Source organism: Lucilia cuprina, chromosome 3 (assembly GCF_022045245.1).
Source record: "Lucilia cuprina isolate Lc7/37 chromosome 3, ASM2204524v1, whole genome shotgun sequence".
In the NCBI taxonomy this organism is placed as follows: domain Eukaryota; kingdom Metazoa; phylum Arthropoda; class Insecta; order Diptera; family Calliphoridae; genus Lucilia; species Lucilia cuprina.
In genome coordinates this window covers 12,607,963-12,622,835 of record NC_060951.1, presented here as the reverse complement: position 1 = coordinate 12,622,835, position 14,873 = coordinate 12,607,963, and the positions used below count along the sequence as shown (strand labels likewise).

Below are 14,873 nucleotides of genomic sequence, written 5' to 3'. Positions count from 1 at the left end.
TACGTGACCAGTAGGTATTAAGCCTGTTGCTCCATCCCGATCTTAGTTGTGCCAGAACTACTCTTGTTTTCCGCGACAGCTTTTCTTCCGTGTCTGCTATGGGCGGTGGGCGACCTCCAAGTACAACATTCATGCGGTATCCTGCGGAATTTATGGCGTCTCTATGAATGTCGTTCCAATTTGCCGAATACGAGGACTGATCCTGTGGATGCCGCACATATCTGCATATGTGTTCCTCGTATATACGAAGATCCTTCCTCGGGGGAGTATCCAATTGTGTGATATAAAAATTTGGGTGACTTCTCCGAGGACATCCCAGGAGGAACTGTTTGGTCAATATGACATTGTGTTCCTTGACTGGAAGGACCTTCATTTACTCGTGCAGGTGATGTTCCGAGGTAATTTGCAAGCAGCCCGTTACAGTCCTTAGGGCGGCATTTTGGCAGCTTTGGATGTTTCTCCACTGAGCGAAGGTGACCACACTGGAGCAGCATATGAAATCATTTCCACGCCTTGTGGAGGTGTGGGGAGCTTAGAGAGGTAGAAGTTAAACAAAAGTGGCGATAGTACTCCACCTTGAGGTACGCCTTGTTTAACCCTACGGGGTTTGGAGCGTCTGTCTCTTAACTCCACGAACGACTGACGGCCACTCAGATAATTTACGATCCATCTTTTCGTCTTATTGGGCATTGTGGATTGCTGGATATCCTCGAAGAGTGTGGCTTGACTGACAGTATCGAAGGCCTTCAACAGGTCAAGAGCCACTAGGACCGTCCTTTCACAGGGTCTCTGCTGATTTAAGCCATGTTAGATCTGAGTGCCAATGGCGGTTAATGCTGTGGTGGTGCTGTGCGTTTTACGGAAGCCATGCTGGTGACGAGCTGCTGTTAGGTGGCTATACAGCTGGGGGAGGAGAAGCGCCTCAAGAGTCTTCGCGAGTGGTGATCGGAGGGAAATCGGCCTGTATGATTTTCCCTCTGTCGCGTCTTTCTCGGGTTTTAAAATGGGAACGACTCTGCCCTTTTCGAGGCTGCTCACTGACTTGTTGAAAACCATAGTCAGGTACTCAACTCCCCGCTCGCCAAGGTGTTTTAACATCAGCATGGATATTCCGTCGGTGCCAATCGCCTAGATAGTTTGGCGTTGTTGATAACGTCTGTAACTTCAGCTGGGGTGAAGGGTTGTGGTATGTCCGTGACTGGAAGGTTGTGAAGTTTGCGAACAACACTTCGTTTCGCCTTGTCTCTCTCAGACTCAATGAATTGCTGGCAAAAAGCGCGCGAGCATCCTTCAGGGTCGGAAATGGGAATATCTGCAAACTTAATAGCGACCCTGTCATCCTTCTTCGTCGGGTTAGAGAGAGATCGAACTGTAGACCACAACTTACTAACACCCGAACTCAGGTTGCAGCTCTTCAAGTGATCTAGCCATCTTTTTCGCTAGTACTCATTTACCAACCTGCTGATTTCAATATTCAGCTGGGTGAGTCTTGGGTCACCTGGGTTGGTATTTCGGATGTCATCTCTTTTATCTGCAAGCCTGGTTGAGAAGTGCGACCGCACTATTTTATAAAGCGAGCAGCTGCTGAGATGATAGTTTCACGGAACTTTCTCTCTGAATGGTGTACGTTGGAGGGAAATTTTATATCACTGAAGCCGTGCCAGTCTGCTTTCTTTTGGTTTACGTATTGACGGCATTCAGAGACGATAAAATCGTTAGGTCGATCAAGACAAACGATTATGTTGTTGTTGTTCATTTTGTTTTGTTTTTGGTTTCATATTAATGTAATCGGGAAAAAAAATGTATAAAACTAATATGTTTAAAATACACTACGGTGAAGGGTATATAAGATTCGGCGCAGCCGAATATAGCACTCTTCTTGTTATTTTTTAAGGACGGTCAGGCTTGTTCTTGTTGCTGGGCTTTCGACAGAATAACTGTTCTAAGTTATGCGTTGTCTTTATTAAACGCGTACTTTCGTTTTACCTCAGAGTGAGGTTATGTTCTTAACTGGTGGGGACCATAAAATACTCACGATATAACCTGGTGGAGACCATTTAAACTCATATTCTGGTGGAGACCATTAAAAGTCTAGAGCTTATTTATAGTGGAGACCAATAATACTTTTTATGAAATTAAGTCCGGATGCTACAACTTCCTATACCTATGAAGGTATAGGCCGTATGGTGGGGTTTTTTCTGGAAAAAGGTGTGATAACCTGGCAATATGAGTGCTTAATGTACCGACATCCTAATTAAAACCCAAAAAAAATGAAAGTATATCTACTTTTGAAGTTTCCTTTTGACCTGGTTCACAATGGGGAACTTTTGTTGAGAAACTTTTGATTTTGTGTGTGAGAGAAAGAGATGGTTGATATTTCTTGCTCTTTCTCTCACACAGAAAAATTAAAAGTTGCTGACAAAATGTTTCCTAGTGTGAACCAGGTCTAAGCATTAAGAGATTACACGCTTTTGTGGTTGTAACTTTCATCATACAAATACTTTGATTCTACTTTTTGACAAGCGCATAGAATGCGAGAAAGCGTAGAACGCGTGGTGTGGACCTCCAACTTTAGGAATCCTATGCTCGGTTTTAAGCATTCTAGGCGTCAAGGCATTCTACGCATTTGTACTTGTAACTTTAAGCATACAAATACATTGATTCTATCTTTTTGACAGATGCATAGAATGGGATTGAGCGTAGAACGAGTGGTGGGCACCTCCAACTTTAAGAATACTATGCTCGGTTGTAGACAAAACTTCATAACATACAAACATTCATACACACATACATATGTATGTATGTAAATAAAATAATAATATATTTTTTAAACAATATAATTAATATTTTTTTATTTTTTATTTATTTATTATTACTTTTTTAATATGCACTTAACATAATGTACTTACACTTTTTTAAATAAAAATAAATAAAAATATTATTAAATAATAATCGTAATACATAATAATAATAATATCATAGAGCATATACCTACATTTATAATCAAATACGTACACTAAGAATTTCCATTTTTATCATTATTTGTTTTTTTTTTAATTGTTTTCTTTGGAAAATGTATTTAAATATGAGATTTAGTAAAATTATGTTGTATGTATGTTGTGGGTCTGTGTGTGTGTGAGTGCTTGCAATAATTAATTAAATAACTAATTAATTATGACAATAGCAACGACGACTAGAATGTTTGGTGATCTTAATAAGATTTTGGTTTGGAAATTGCCCCATTTATGTTATTAGACGAGGCGCATGCAAGCCATGTACACTTTCAATTGGAGGACAATGTGTTGCTCCTGGAGGACCCCAGTCATGAAGACCACGAGAGTTTGCTAATCGATGTGTAAGACGGTGGGCAATACTAAAACCACCACTACCTTCTAACTGTGTGAGTACAATGATAACTTGTCTGTAGCCACATGTAAAAATATAAAAAAGAATTATTTAATTAAATAAAGCAAATACCACGATTTAAAGGAATTATTGTAATAGATTACCTTTGAAGTGGAGGCACAGAATCAACTGTTTTTAATTCACCTCTGGTAGAGACAACATTGTAACTTTCCTGGCAATCACACTTGACATGTATCCATTTATTTTCATGACGATTTTCGACCATTACCACAAGTCCTGCCCAACCCTATGACAGTTTACAAGATAGTAGACATTTAGTTTAAAAAAAATATATTTTATGTGACTCCTAATAAAGTACCTTTGTTAAGTAATATGCTGTCATTCCTTCGCGACCTTCGTGACGTTGTCCTTTCGTTAGAGTTAAACTGATGATGGCATCTGCCAAGAGATGAGGTGGTGGTGTTATTTGTTCGACAAGCAAACGCTTTGAACTGTGGATAGCTAAAATACAGCGTGGATACTGGTGAGGATCCTCCAGTCCAGTATGCCAATGATTAAATGCCAAACAAACTAATAAATAAATGTCACGTTCCAGCATTTTATGGCAACCAACAAAACCTCGAACCTAAATTAATTGCAATTATTATCAAAATGTTGTTTATACGTTTATTTTTCTACCAAATTACCTGACGTTTACTGTGCTCCACTAATCGTCCGATTTCAGGAGATGCCGGAGACCGTGTACGAAATATTACCACACACAAATCCAATTGGGAACGTTGTGATTTTTCTGAATTTCTTTGGCCCTCTTGGAAGAGTGTGAACTCTGCTTCGGTTGGTTCTAAGACGGTTAGCAAAACACATGACATTGAACACAATGGTTGAAGAGTACCCTTAAACAGAAAGAGACCAGTAATAAAGGATAATCTCTAAACTGTCAGCACCTAATATTTACCTTCAAGCGTACTTCATTCCACCCCGAACGTACTTTGCAAATATCAATGCAGTCAAAGTAATTCAACACATCTTCAAATGAAATCCAAAAAACGCCTTCTGATGCTCCATGTGGCATTAGAGACTCACGTAATTCTTCAGTCCATAAGTCAGAATCATCTGACCAATCACCGCGCCACGAAAAATGACCCCATGGATTGCGCAATTTCAATAAACGGTGACCATGAATATCCTTTACATCGAGAACGGAATATGCATGGCGTGGTCTGAGACCTTTGCGATGGTACTCATCTTCATCTACTTTCATATTGCCACCGCCACAACTGGCACCCATGAGAAAACGCACACCGCGTGAGCTTAGCAACTGAGCCCATATAAGATCTTTATCTAGCTCATCTTCACTGGGCATGGGCAGCGAACTAGCCTGGAGTGGTATGCTTTCGCAAGGAGCGCCCGTTAATGTGGCCAAACCTTCAATGGCCCGCCCTGACACCAAAGCTTCATAACAGCCATGAATTTTCGCAACTGCCTTTTCGATAAGTGGCACCCAGAGTTGCTTGCGTTTAGCTTGCGAGTATACTAGATGGCCGCGCTTATCACATGGCAAAAGATCATCCACTAGCACCGTTGTCCATTTACCATCCTTGCACAGGCGCACTTGATAAGCTCCCTGGGGACATATCTCTTTTGTTACTAAAACTTCTCTCACAAGATCTTCACGTTCCGCCAACACAGCCAGTGCACTCAAAAGCCAACAGTTTCCCAAAACTCCTTGACAAATGTCTGAAGGCAATGGTGTTCGAAATACCGCCCAAGGAGGAAAGGCTCCCCCATCACAGTTGATTTCGTGAGGACGACGCCATTGTACCACTGGATTACCTTCGGCCATACTTTGTTGTGGGTTGTAATATAGACTCTTAGGTGCTGGAGGAAATGAGTCATCTACGAAGAGTTCATTATTGTCTCGGCAGTATTGTATTATATTTTCCCACTTATGCAATGCCTCGGCCTCTTCAATGCGTCGTAGGTTCTCCATTAATTTGCTTTCCTGCTGCAACTCCGCCGAATGTCTATTAGTTTTATGTAGCAACGCCATTTTGGTAATGTTATTAACTAGACCTCTAGGACTAGAACACATTTCACAAACCACAGAGGCTGAGCAATTTTCATACGTGCATGCTGGACACTGCCAAGTTTTTAAAGAACCACTTGCAGCAGAACTTCCACTAGAACTGTGTCTATTTATCTGTTGACTAGCACTACTACTGCTGCTATTGCTACCAGAGGTCGAGGCAATAGGAGTTGTATTTCGTGACACAATACCCGCGCCTCCACCCGTACTGTGTCGTTTAGGAATAGCTCCGGAAGCTGAACGATTTTGTCGTGGAGAGGGACTTCTTGAAGTGCGAATAGGCGGAAGTTGAAGATTTGTGGTTGGCGTAACACTGGCTGGCATTATTCGCTGTTGTGAAGACGGCGGAGAAATAGCATCCGGAATAAAAGCATTACTAGCACCAATATGATTCATACTGCGATGTATTTCTAGGCATTAAGATGAACAAACAATATGATGAATTGATTTTGGATGGATTTTAAAATCGTCAACTTACCTTCAGGTATTGGAACAACAATACGTTCTCTATCACTTTCAATTGGCAGTGTTCTTACAGCTTTACAAGCGCTACACACCCCAAATGCCAGTGAATTCTTCAAAGTACATTGTGAGCAAGTCCAAAATTCTCCTTTACGCAGTGTCATGTCTTCGACAGATGAAATACTCTTCAATTTGGAACCACCGCATACGATACAGGCATGATCTTTACTTGAGTTGACCAGAGTACATTTCTTACATGTCCAAGTATCGATAGGTCTCTGTATATTTTCTATATGTATGAAAAAGTCAAATAAACAAAGTATTAAAATGGGTAATTATTCACAAGAACACATACCAGTCATTGCTGTATCTGTTTTGGTAACTGTTATTAAATTGGGTTGAGTTAACGAGGGTTGAGTACGCAGATTTTCACAAATTTCGCAACGTTCAGTCCACATACGATTGTATGCATAGGAACAGTTTGTACAAGTCCACATTCTACGTGAATTTGGAATTGAATTATTGTCAGTTCGGGTACCGGCAGCAGATCCACTTATATTATTATCACCAATACGATTTGACGAAGATGCCGGCGCATTTGATCTGTAACAACAAAATGAAACAATACGATGATGAGAACTATAAAAAATAAGCGTCTCAGCAATGTTAAATGTGTTATGGACAAAGTTATGTGTCAGAAATGAAAATCTCAATAAAAGTTAATTTGCAAAAGTATTAGATAATAAAATAAACAAAAAGAAAACAAATTATTAAATGTGTTTTTTGTTTAGTACAAATTAATATTTTATTCAACCATAATAAAAAGAAATAATTTAAGAAGAAAATTAATAAAAACAGAAAAAACAAAACATAATAATTCTGGTTTAGTTTAAAATATTTTTCATACATTTTAGATTCACTAGTCTTGCGTGGACCTTTCCATACTTTGGCATATATGGAATGTTCTGCATTGCTGTCGCTTCTCATATCGGCTGTAATAGATGTTGTTGTTATCATTGGATCAAATGAAGATTGCGCAGCCTTGTTGGGCGCTAAGCCCTGATGTAAGTAATGATGTTGTTGTTGCTGATGATGATGATGGTGTTCACCGCTATTCCCCTCTAGAATGTTGGATTCGCTTTGCAACATATTGCCCATGATATCGGACGTACTGTCAGCAGTAGTACAAGTTATAGAACTGGAAGGATGGTTATTTGTCTTTAATTTAATATTGTTGTTGCTATTACTATTGGTAGTATTGTTGTTATTGTTTAACAATAAATTATTCGTTGGTGTGCAATCGTTAGCGGTTTGCTGTTGCTTCAAAAGAGCAGCTGCGGCGATCAATTCACTGGTTTGTTTATTCTTTGTCTTGTTATTTTTATTAACCACGGCATATAATGGATGATTGGTTGCGTTAGCACTAGCAATTGCAGTGCCATTGCTGACACTATCCTCCGATACATCTGTACATTGCAACGATACCGAACTAGAAGGTTTTGTTGTTGAGGGACCACATCCACGATTTGGCGCTGCTGATGGCGTTCTTTGTATGATACAATCATTCTCATAAATATGCTGTGGTTTATACATTCCTTTGCTAAATGTTGCATAACATATGCCACCAATAGCGGCGCTTTCATTCGAACTGCGCCTCTGTACGGATTTCCGTTCGATACTATCGTTTTTATCACAATATTGAGGCAGGGACTCAGCCTTTATAACCGGCTGGCGATGTCTTCTTTTTTCATCACCACCACTACCTACAGCGCCTGATATAGTGCACAGATCTGTGGCGGCTAGGCTAGCGCTTACAGTGGCTCCAGTTTTCCCACAGCTACCCACCACCCCTTTATGAGAGTCCAATTCTTGTGTTGCCCAACAATCATTGACTGCAATGAACACACTGTTACGTGGTATGGTAAACTTTTTAGTATCATTTACCGCCTTATTGGTGCGCGACAAAGTTGTTATAGTGAAATTACACTTTGGTTCACGATTCTGATTTAGATTATGTTTTCGACAGATGGTGTCTTTACCGCCAACTAATTGATTTAAACGTCTTGACGACTGTTGTTGTAGTGGCGGCAATTGTCCATATGAACTTCCTACGGATCCAATAATAATAATTATAAAAATAACAATATTTTTTTTATTATTTTCATTTACAGTTCTACATACAAATGTATTTACGAAGCAAATGATTTGTAATTAAGAAAAATAATAAAATAAAGCAAAGACGTTATATATTTAGTAAGAAAAAGGAAGACGATGAAATAATAAACTATAGAATACTACATATTTGAACAATAAACTCAAAATATACCTATATTTCGATTTAAAAAAATGTAAAAAAACAGAAAATAAGATTAATCTCCAACACGATATGAAACTAGAAAAATATCGAATTTGTATGTTTCAAAATTGTAAATTAATATTTAATCCAATTACTGAGCAATATTTATTGATTTACAGATAAAAACATCGTATTGATTTAAATGTTGTCATCAGAGTCTAGAATATACATAATTGTCCTTTACCATGGCCCTAGCACTAGAGAACTTGTCTCAACAACATAGACACTTTGGTATACACATTAGTTCAATTCACAATCGGTGTTGTAGGGTTGTATCATAATATATGTCGTAAATATTTTATTGTTGATTTGTTTTTGTTTCAAAAAATATATTTGAAAAGTTTTTATGACATACAACGCTATAACGATACGACATCGATTGTTTAAGATTCTAAAACGATTTAGCCATGTTCGTCTAACTGAAATTTGACGCAAACTATTGATGTAATTAACTTTTTATCTCAAATTATGAGAGACCCGTAATTGATCTGACTTCTAATCAACAAAGTCCCGACATTGGCCTACAATTTTTACTTATTCAAGAGAATTCAATATTTTCATTTTCAGTGTGATATTATTAAAAAATAATGAAAATAATGTTATTGATACCAGGAAAATAAAATAATTGAAGTAGTGCGTGACACATGTAACAACAAACAAACATGAATGTCGCTTTGTTAATGCAAAAAGTATGTAATAAAGCACTTACAACAATATGTTACGTACTTTTTACATTAATTTCTAGTTATTTATGTATCTGTATGTGCCTAATAAACGGAATATTTAAATTGATTCCTTTATTCTATTATTATTATTCAAATATTAATGTTTTTACATTGGATATGCTCTTGTTTGTAATTAGAAACTACAACATTAATATCAAATCGTTAATCAGATTAAATCGATTTGAAACAATTGATTATTTACATTCATTATTAGAAAAAAACTAATAGCAACAAAAGCAAAACAACGAATATTTAAAGAAAAATAGTAGAAATGTAGTAAATATAAGAAAAAAAATACAACAGCTAACTACAGTATTAAATTGAATATTTCTCACCAAATAATTCATCTGAGCTTTGAGCTCCACTATTTGAAGAATATTTATTCATAAATGTTTCCGGTAAATTGAAAATATCTTTACGATTGTTGACAAAGCATATATGACAACTGCGACATGAGAATGATTTTTCTGTTGTTAAGCTTTGTGTTCTACGAAAATAGGGAGCTTTTTTAGCATTACGTTTCGATTTGTTGTCAAAATTTTGTCCTCCTTCAAAACTTGATTGCTTATGATGTGGCGGTAATTTACGATGACTTAAGGTTTCCTTATAAATCGGTGCTAAATAGCTGACTGTATCACAAATCAGACAATGCCATGTAACTGAATTATTATCTGTATCACATCTATCACATATCCAACGACGATTTAATGATGGATTTGAAAAATGATGAAATAGTTCAATTGAATTTTTTACGTATTTACGTGTATTTTCACAGTCCACACAATTGGCTGGTAAATTTTGTTGATTACGCTGTGGTCGTTTAAGACAACCTCTCAGTAGAGACTTATAAACTCGTTTGTATTCATTCCTGAAATATTAAAAGTTTTGTTTGAAAAAATGTTTGTTTGTTTGTTAAATGGTATTCTTTTTGTTGATAACCAAAAATATACTTTTTTATATTGTTTATAATATTTATATAAAGATAAAAATGTGATAACCGCAATAGGCGTTTTGTTTTTGTTTTATATTTATATATGTAATTGCAGTATTCCGTTACTGTATTGTGTCATTGAAAAACACTAAATGTTTGTTAAACACGATATATTGTATATTTTCATATAAATAAACAACTAATAATCAACTAATATTAATGACTATAGAGTGGTTAAAGAATGTAAATGATAAAGCAATTCATATTTTAAATTATTCGATACAATTGGATACATAAATATTTACACAATTATTTTACCTTTTTGTTTACGATTATATATGTATACTCATATACAAACATATAGTGTACTCTATATAAAATAAAGAATCAACAATATTAGGGAATGTCCTAATAAAATATAAATGCACATTTTTAATTGCATTTTCTTGAAATTACATTGAAGGGTTCAAGTGTCATCGAGTATTCATTTGAGATAAGTATTTCAAAACAATATGTGATGGTATAATCAAAATATGTTAATGGTCACGATTAAAAAGATTGTTTTTATAAAAATTCACGTAAACAATTATTTTAATGACAAACGATTAATCAATTAAATTCTGTCTATATCTATCTATCTATCTATCTATCTATCTATCTATCTATCTATCTATCGACCTATCTATCTATCTATTTATCTATCTATCTATCTATATATCTATCTATCTATCTATCTATCTATCTATCTATCTATCTATCTATCTATCTATCTATCTATCTATCTATCTATGATGCGGTCTGGTCATATGTTACATTGACTATATTGTAAGTAAAATTATGTACACTTGTTTTTCGATTAGAAGGCTTTTGCAACAAAAGCGCGTCATTAATATGATTACTATAAGTCTGATAATCATTAATACAAGACAATTCTATTAACCATCCAATTGTTGCTATCTATGGATATCACCTACTAATAAAATATACGTATACATTTAATTTGTACAATGGATTTTGTAAATTTACACATGATCAGATAATTTACATAACATTGTAATTAATTTATTATGAAGAGATCTGGTAGGGGTTTTTTCATATCTTACCCTGTAGGAAATGCAACTAGTACCAAACTAGTATTATACTAGAACCAAAATCTCAATTGTAAACTTTACTATACCATCTTAATGCTTTGAAAAATGACTAGTACTATTAGTTCTAGACTTATACTAGTACTCTTACACCCAATTGGGTCGTTTAGAACCAGTTTATTACTAGTACTAATATTCACAAAAAGTCCCCATATTTGGTGGTTTTACTCCTTTGTGATTCTCCTTTGTTGTTTTAGTTAGAAATTACTAGACAACCAGTTTTTTATAAGGTTTTACTTACAAAATTACCAAAAAAAAAAAAATTAAATAAAAATGTTGTAAGTCAATAAATTTCCTTAAAATTTCAAATCAAAGTTGGTAAAAATTACGGTTCAATCCTTATTCCAATTCTATATCGTCATTTCGTTTCAAAAATATTTTCAATACTATGAAAAAAATTTAAACTTATTACAAATTTTTAACTTTAATAGACTTACATAAGGAGCTGCATGCAACTGGACCTAAACAGTCGATCACTATTTCTTCTGTGAATTAAAAAGATATTTTTGAAAATACTGTCTATTTGCTTACAAAACGTTTGAAAATTATATTTCAAAATAAATATATCAGTCTGCAAGTGGGGCCTTCAACTACTTCTAGTACTAATATCTTTTCACACAAACTCTCAACCCATTTGTACCAGTGTCTGTTGTTATAGTATTAGTACTAGTTGAATTAAGACAATTATCGCTTCATTTCCAGCAGGGTATTAACATAACATTCTTTGTAAACAAAATAAAAAACTTTTTACTAAAAAATTTCGAGTGATTCATAACAATTATTATTAAGTTGGGGAATTTTTTACGAAGTTATACATTATTTATTATAAATTATTTAAAAACCACTTTACAAGAATCGTATGCATTATTGTAGAGTAGAAGGTATTATCACCAAATTTATAATTGATTTTTAAATAGAATACAAAATATAAAAATAACATATTATTAGGCACAAATAATGCTCACCTATTTAATTGCTCACATATGTAAATTCATATCTAAATATTACTTGAAAAACTAAATTCTTAAATAAATATTAATTTATTTTCTCTTTAATCTTTGCTAATATATAAATATTAACGATGTTTTTTTTATATATACACAGTTCATTACAGGTAATTAATTTTATATAATACAAAAAATTTGCAAAAGGTTTTTATTGTTCAACTATTAAATATATAATATAGTTTGTACTTACAACAATCTTTTAGTTTTTACTTTGTATTCATTTTTAGTTTCGCAGAGTTCGAATTGAAATTATTTTTGTAAAAAATATAAATAATATGATAATCCTTTTTGATTTTATTTAATATGTAGTTATCATTTTCAATTGTTCCTTTTCATGACGTTTAAAATTCAAGGACATTCACTGTTACCACAACACTCGATTTTAAAGAGCAGAAAAACGACAACAACCACATTCCTTTATTTGCGATAACGAACTTATGTTTTTGTTAATGTAAATACCTAGTTACTTATTATATTTTTTTGCTATGAATTTAATTGGGTTAATTTTGATTGTTATGCAAACAATTTAACAAGCATTTAAATAAAGAAAACATTGTTGTATAGAATCTATCTATCATTTCTTAATTCACTTCAAAACTGCTAGAGGATTGTAAAAATTAGTATTGTTTTCTTTTTAGAAAACATTATTTAAAATGAACTTGGAATTATTTGATTTTTAATGCAGCCTAACTGACAAACACGCACTTCTACAGGCACACACATCAACAAAACATGACGTTTTAACTTGGCATTGATGTTAGTCGTCATTAGTGTCCTACTCGTTGTTCATTTACTCGTTTATTCTTTCATTCCTCTTCATTTTCTAACATCGTTACTGTAAATTGGAACTTTTGACAATTCCTTTCTTGTTATGCATTTAACTGTTATTTTGTATTTTGTTTGTATTTTTGTATATATTTTTTTGATAATCGATAACGATGATAACAGCCATGTAAACAATCCATTTACAATTCATCGATTTTTCAAGCTGATGTAAAAACTGCAATGTTTTTTGTATACATTTGTATGTGTATTTATAAAGCAGTAGACTCGCGAATAGGAAACTATGACTACGACAACAAAAAGTTGGCTGACGTTCACGCATGCAGATGGAAACAACAATATGATAAACAATAAACATAAAATAACGATGATATTAATACAAACAATTAACTATATTCGTTATTTTTATTTAAGTGGATGTACACATTAATAGCAGGAAATTAGGGAGCTGCTTTGTACACCATTTGGTCAAGCAAGTAAGGACGTTTTTTTTTTTTGCTTAAAAAATAGAATAGATACATACCTGTTGGCCAAAGTTTCATCACGTTCCCTTTCAAGAGCTTGAGCTAAGATGGGTGTAACTTGAAGGGGCAGTATTTGTTGTTCTTGTTGTGGCTGATGTTTATTAGTGGCAAGTGTTGTTGACTTGTTGTCTCCCGGTATCCTTGGCTCCTTGCCCCCTCCATTATTTGAATTTTTACTTATTCTCAAACTATCACTATCTGATAAATGCTTTAGAGTGCCTTCACATACCTTGCGCACTGTGCCACAGTTTAGACATTTTAAGGATTCCGTTGGATTGATAACATTGCAATTTGTGCAAGACCATTGCAATACTGATGCTATTGTACCCATTTTAAATTACTTGTCCTGTTTAAGGGCAAGACGAAATTTTCTATCTATCCAATATTTGTATCTAAAAAACTTTTTATCAATCACAATTCACAAACTTTTCATTCATTTTTTGTATACCTCCCGCCACCCACAAAATTTTTCCAACCCTTTTTTCAGAAATGCTGAAGTGTCTACAAATATTTTTTCACATTTTTCTATATCTTTTAAAATATTCTAATTATTTTGGATTATTTCTATCCACTTAGATCTGTATTTTATTTAATATGACTTTTTTAAACAACTTGAATACATTTTTCGAGTCCTTATCACTTTTTTTAGCAAGAAAAATAATAATTGAGAAAAAATCAGTCTGTCTGGCCAGCGTTGTCAACTCAGTGATTTTAGTAATAAATTAGCGTTTTTCTTTCTTGTTTTCAATGCTTCTTTAGTGTTTTTTTTTAAACATCAAATTCTTAGAATATATAGCTTATTCATCCAAAAGTGTCAATTTTATGATTCTGCTAAGTTTTACAAAATATACGCCGTTTTTCATATAATTTTATTATTTATATATTTTATTATTTATATTATTATTGATGTATCACATTTAAAAACAGATTTAAAAACGTTTGCATTGAATTAATTGCTTTTCTAATTGCAAAGTTGACAGTTCCGTCTCTGACTTTGTGCTTATCAGTGTTGGTAATTTTCAGCGATTTCATTATTTGGAAATCGCTGCAAAATTTATTAAACAAACTCTTGATTGTAGGGTTCTATAAATAATCGAACAATAGACTTTTGGTCGAAAAAAGTATACCCGTTAAGAAAGACCAGGTTCACACTAGGAAACTTGTTTTTGGGAAACTTTTGATTTTTGTGAAAGAAATATCAACCACCTCTTTCTCTCACACACAAAATCAAAAGTTTCTCAACATAAGACCAAATTTCAAAAATATGTTTCAGAGATCGTGAGAAGTGTTCCTGTGACAGATGACGTCGAAGTTTTAATTTTCAGCCACTTACACCTAAACCGCTAAACTTATATTAAAATTTGAGGGATGTATAAATTTGTTGAGATTGTAGGTCTGATAGCGGGGGAGTTGGCATGTTCTTCCTGGATGTTCCAAGCATTAGTGGCTCGTCTTGCACTTTCGTTTTTGTTGTTCCTTTCTTTG

The 14,873-nt window shown here is 34.1% G+C and overlaps 1 protein-coding gene across 3 annotated transcripts; it reads right to left on the bottom strand.

The window, feature by feature from the left end:
• Positions 1 to 2,882: 2,882 nt before the first annotated feature.
• LOC111681490 (calpain-D) lies at positions 2,883 to 14,867 on the bottom strand. Of its 3 annotated transcripts, XM_023443286.2 has the most exons (11): positions 13,837 to 14,867; positions 13,388 to 13,780; positions 9,331 to 9,863; positions 6,822 to 8,022; positions 6,270 to 6,517; positions 5,931 to 6,203; positions 4,322 to 5,862; positions 4,053 to 4,259; positions 3,725 to 3,991; positions 3,510 to 3,652; positions 2,883 to 3,421 (listed from the first exon to the last, which is right to left on the bottom strand). In XM_023443286.2, exons 2-11 carry the CDS (start codon positions 13,717 to 13,719, stop codon positions 3,244 to 3,246), a joined length of 4,923 nt encoding a protein of 1,640 aa, XP_023299054.2. In that variant the 5' UTR covers positions 13,720 to 13,780; positions 13,837 to 14,867; the 3' UTR covers positions 2,883 to 3,243. The 3 variants fall into 3 exon arrangements, with proteins under 3 accessions (XP_023299054.2, XP_023299053.2, XP_046801741.1); XM_023443285.2 differs by having other exon boundaries at positions 13,388 to 14,867; XM_046945785.1 differs by lacking the exons at positions 13,388 to 13,780; positions 13,837 to 14,867 and adding an exon at positions 11,512 to 11,702.
• Positions 14,868 to 14,873: the final 6 nt, after the last annotated feature.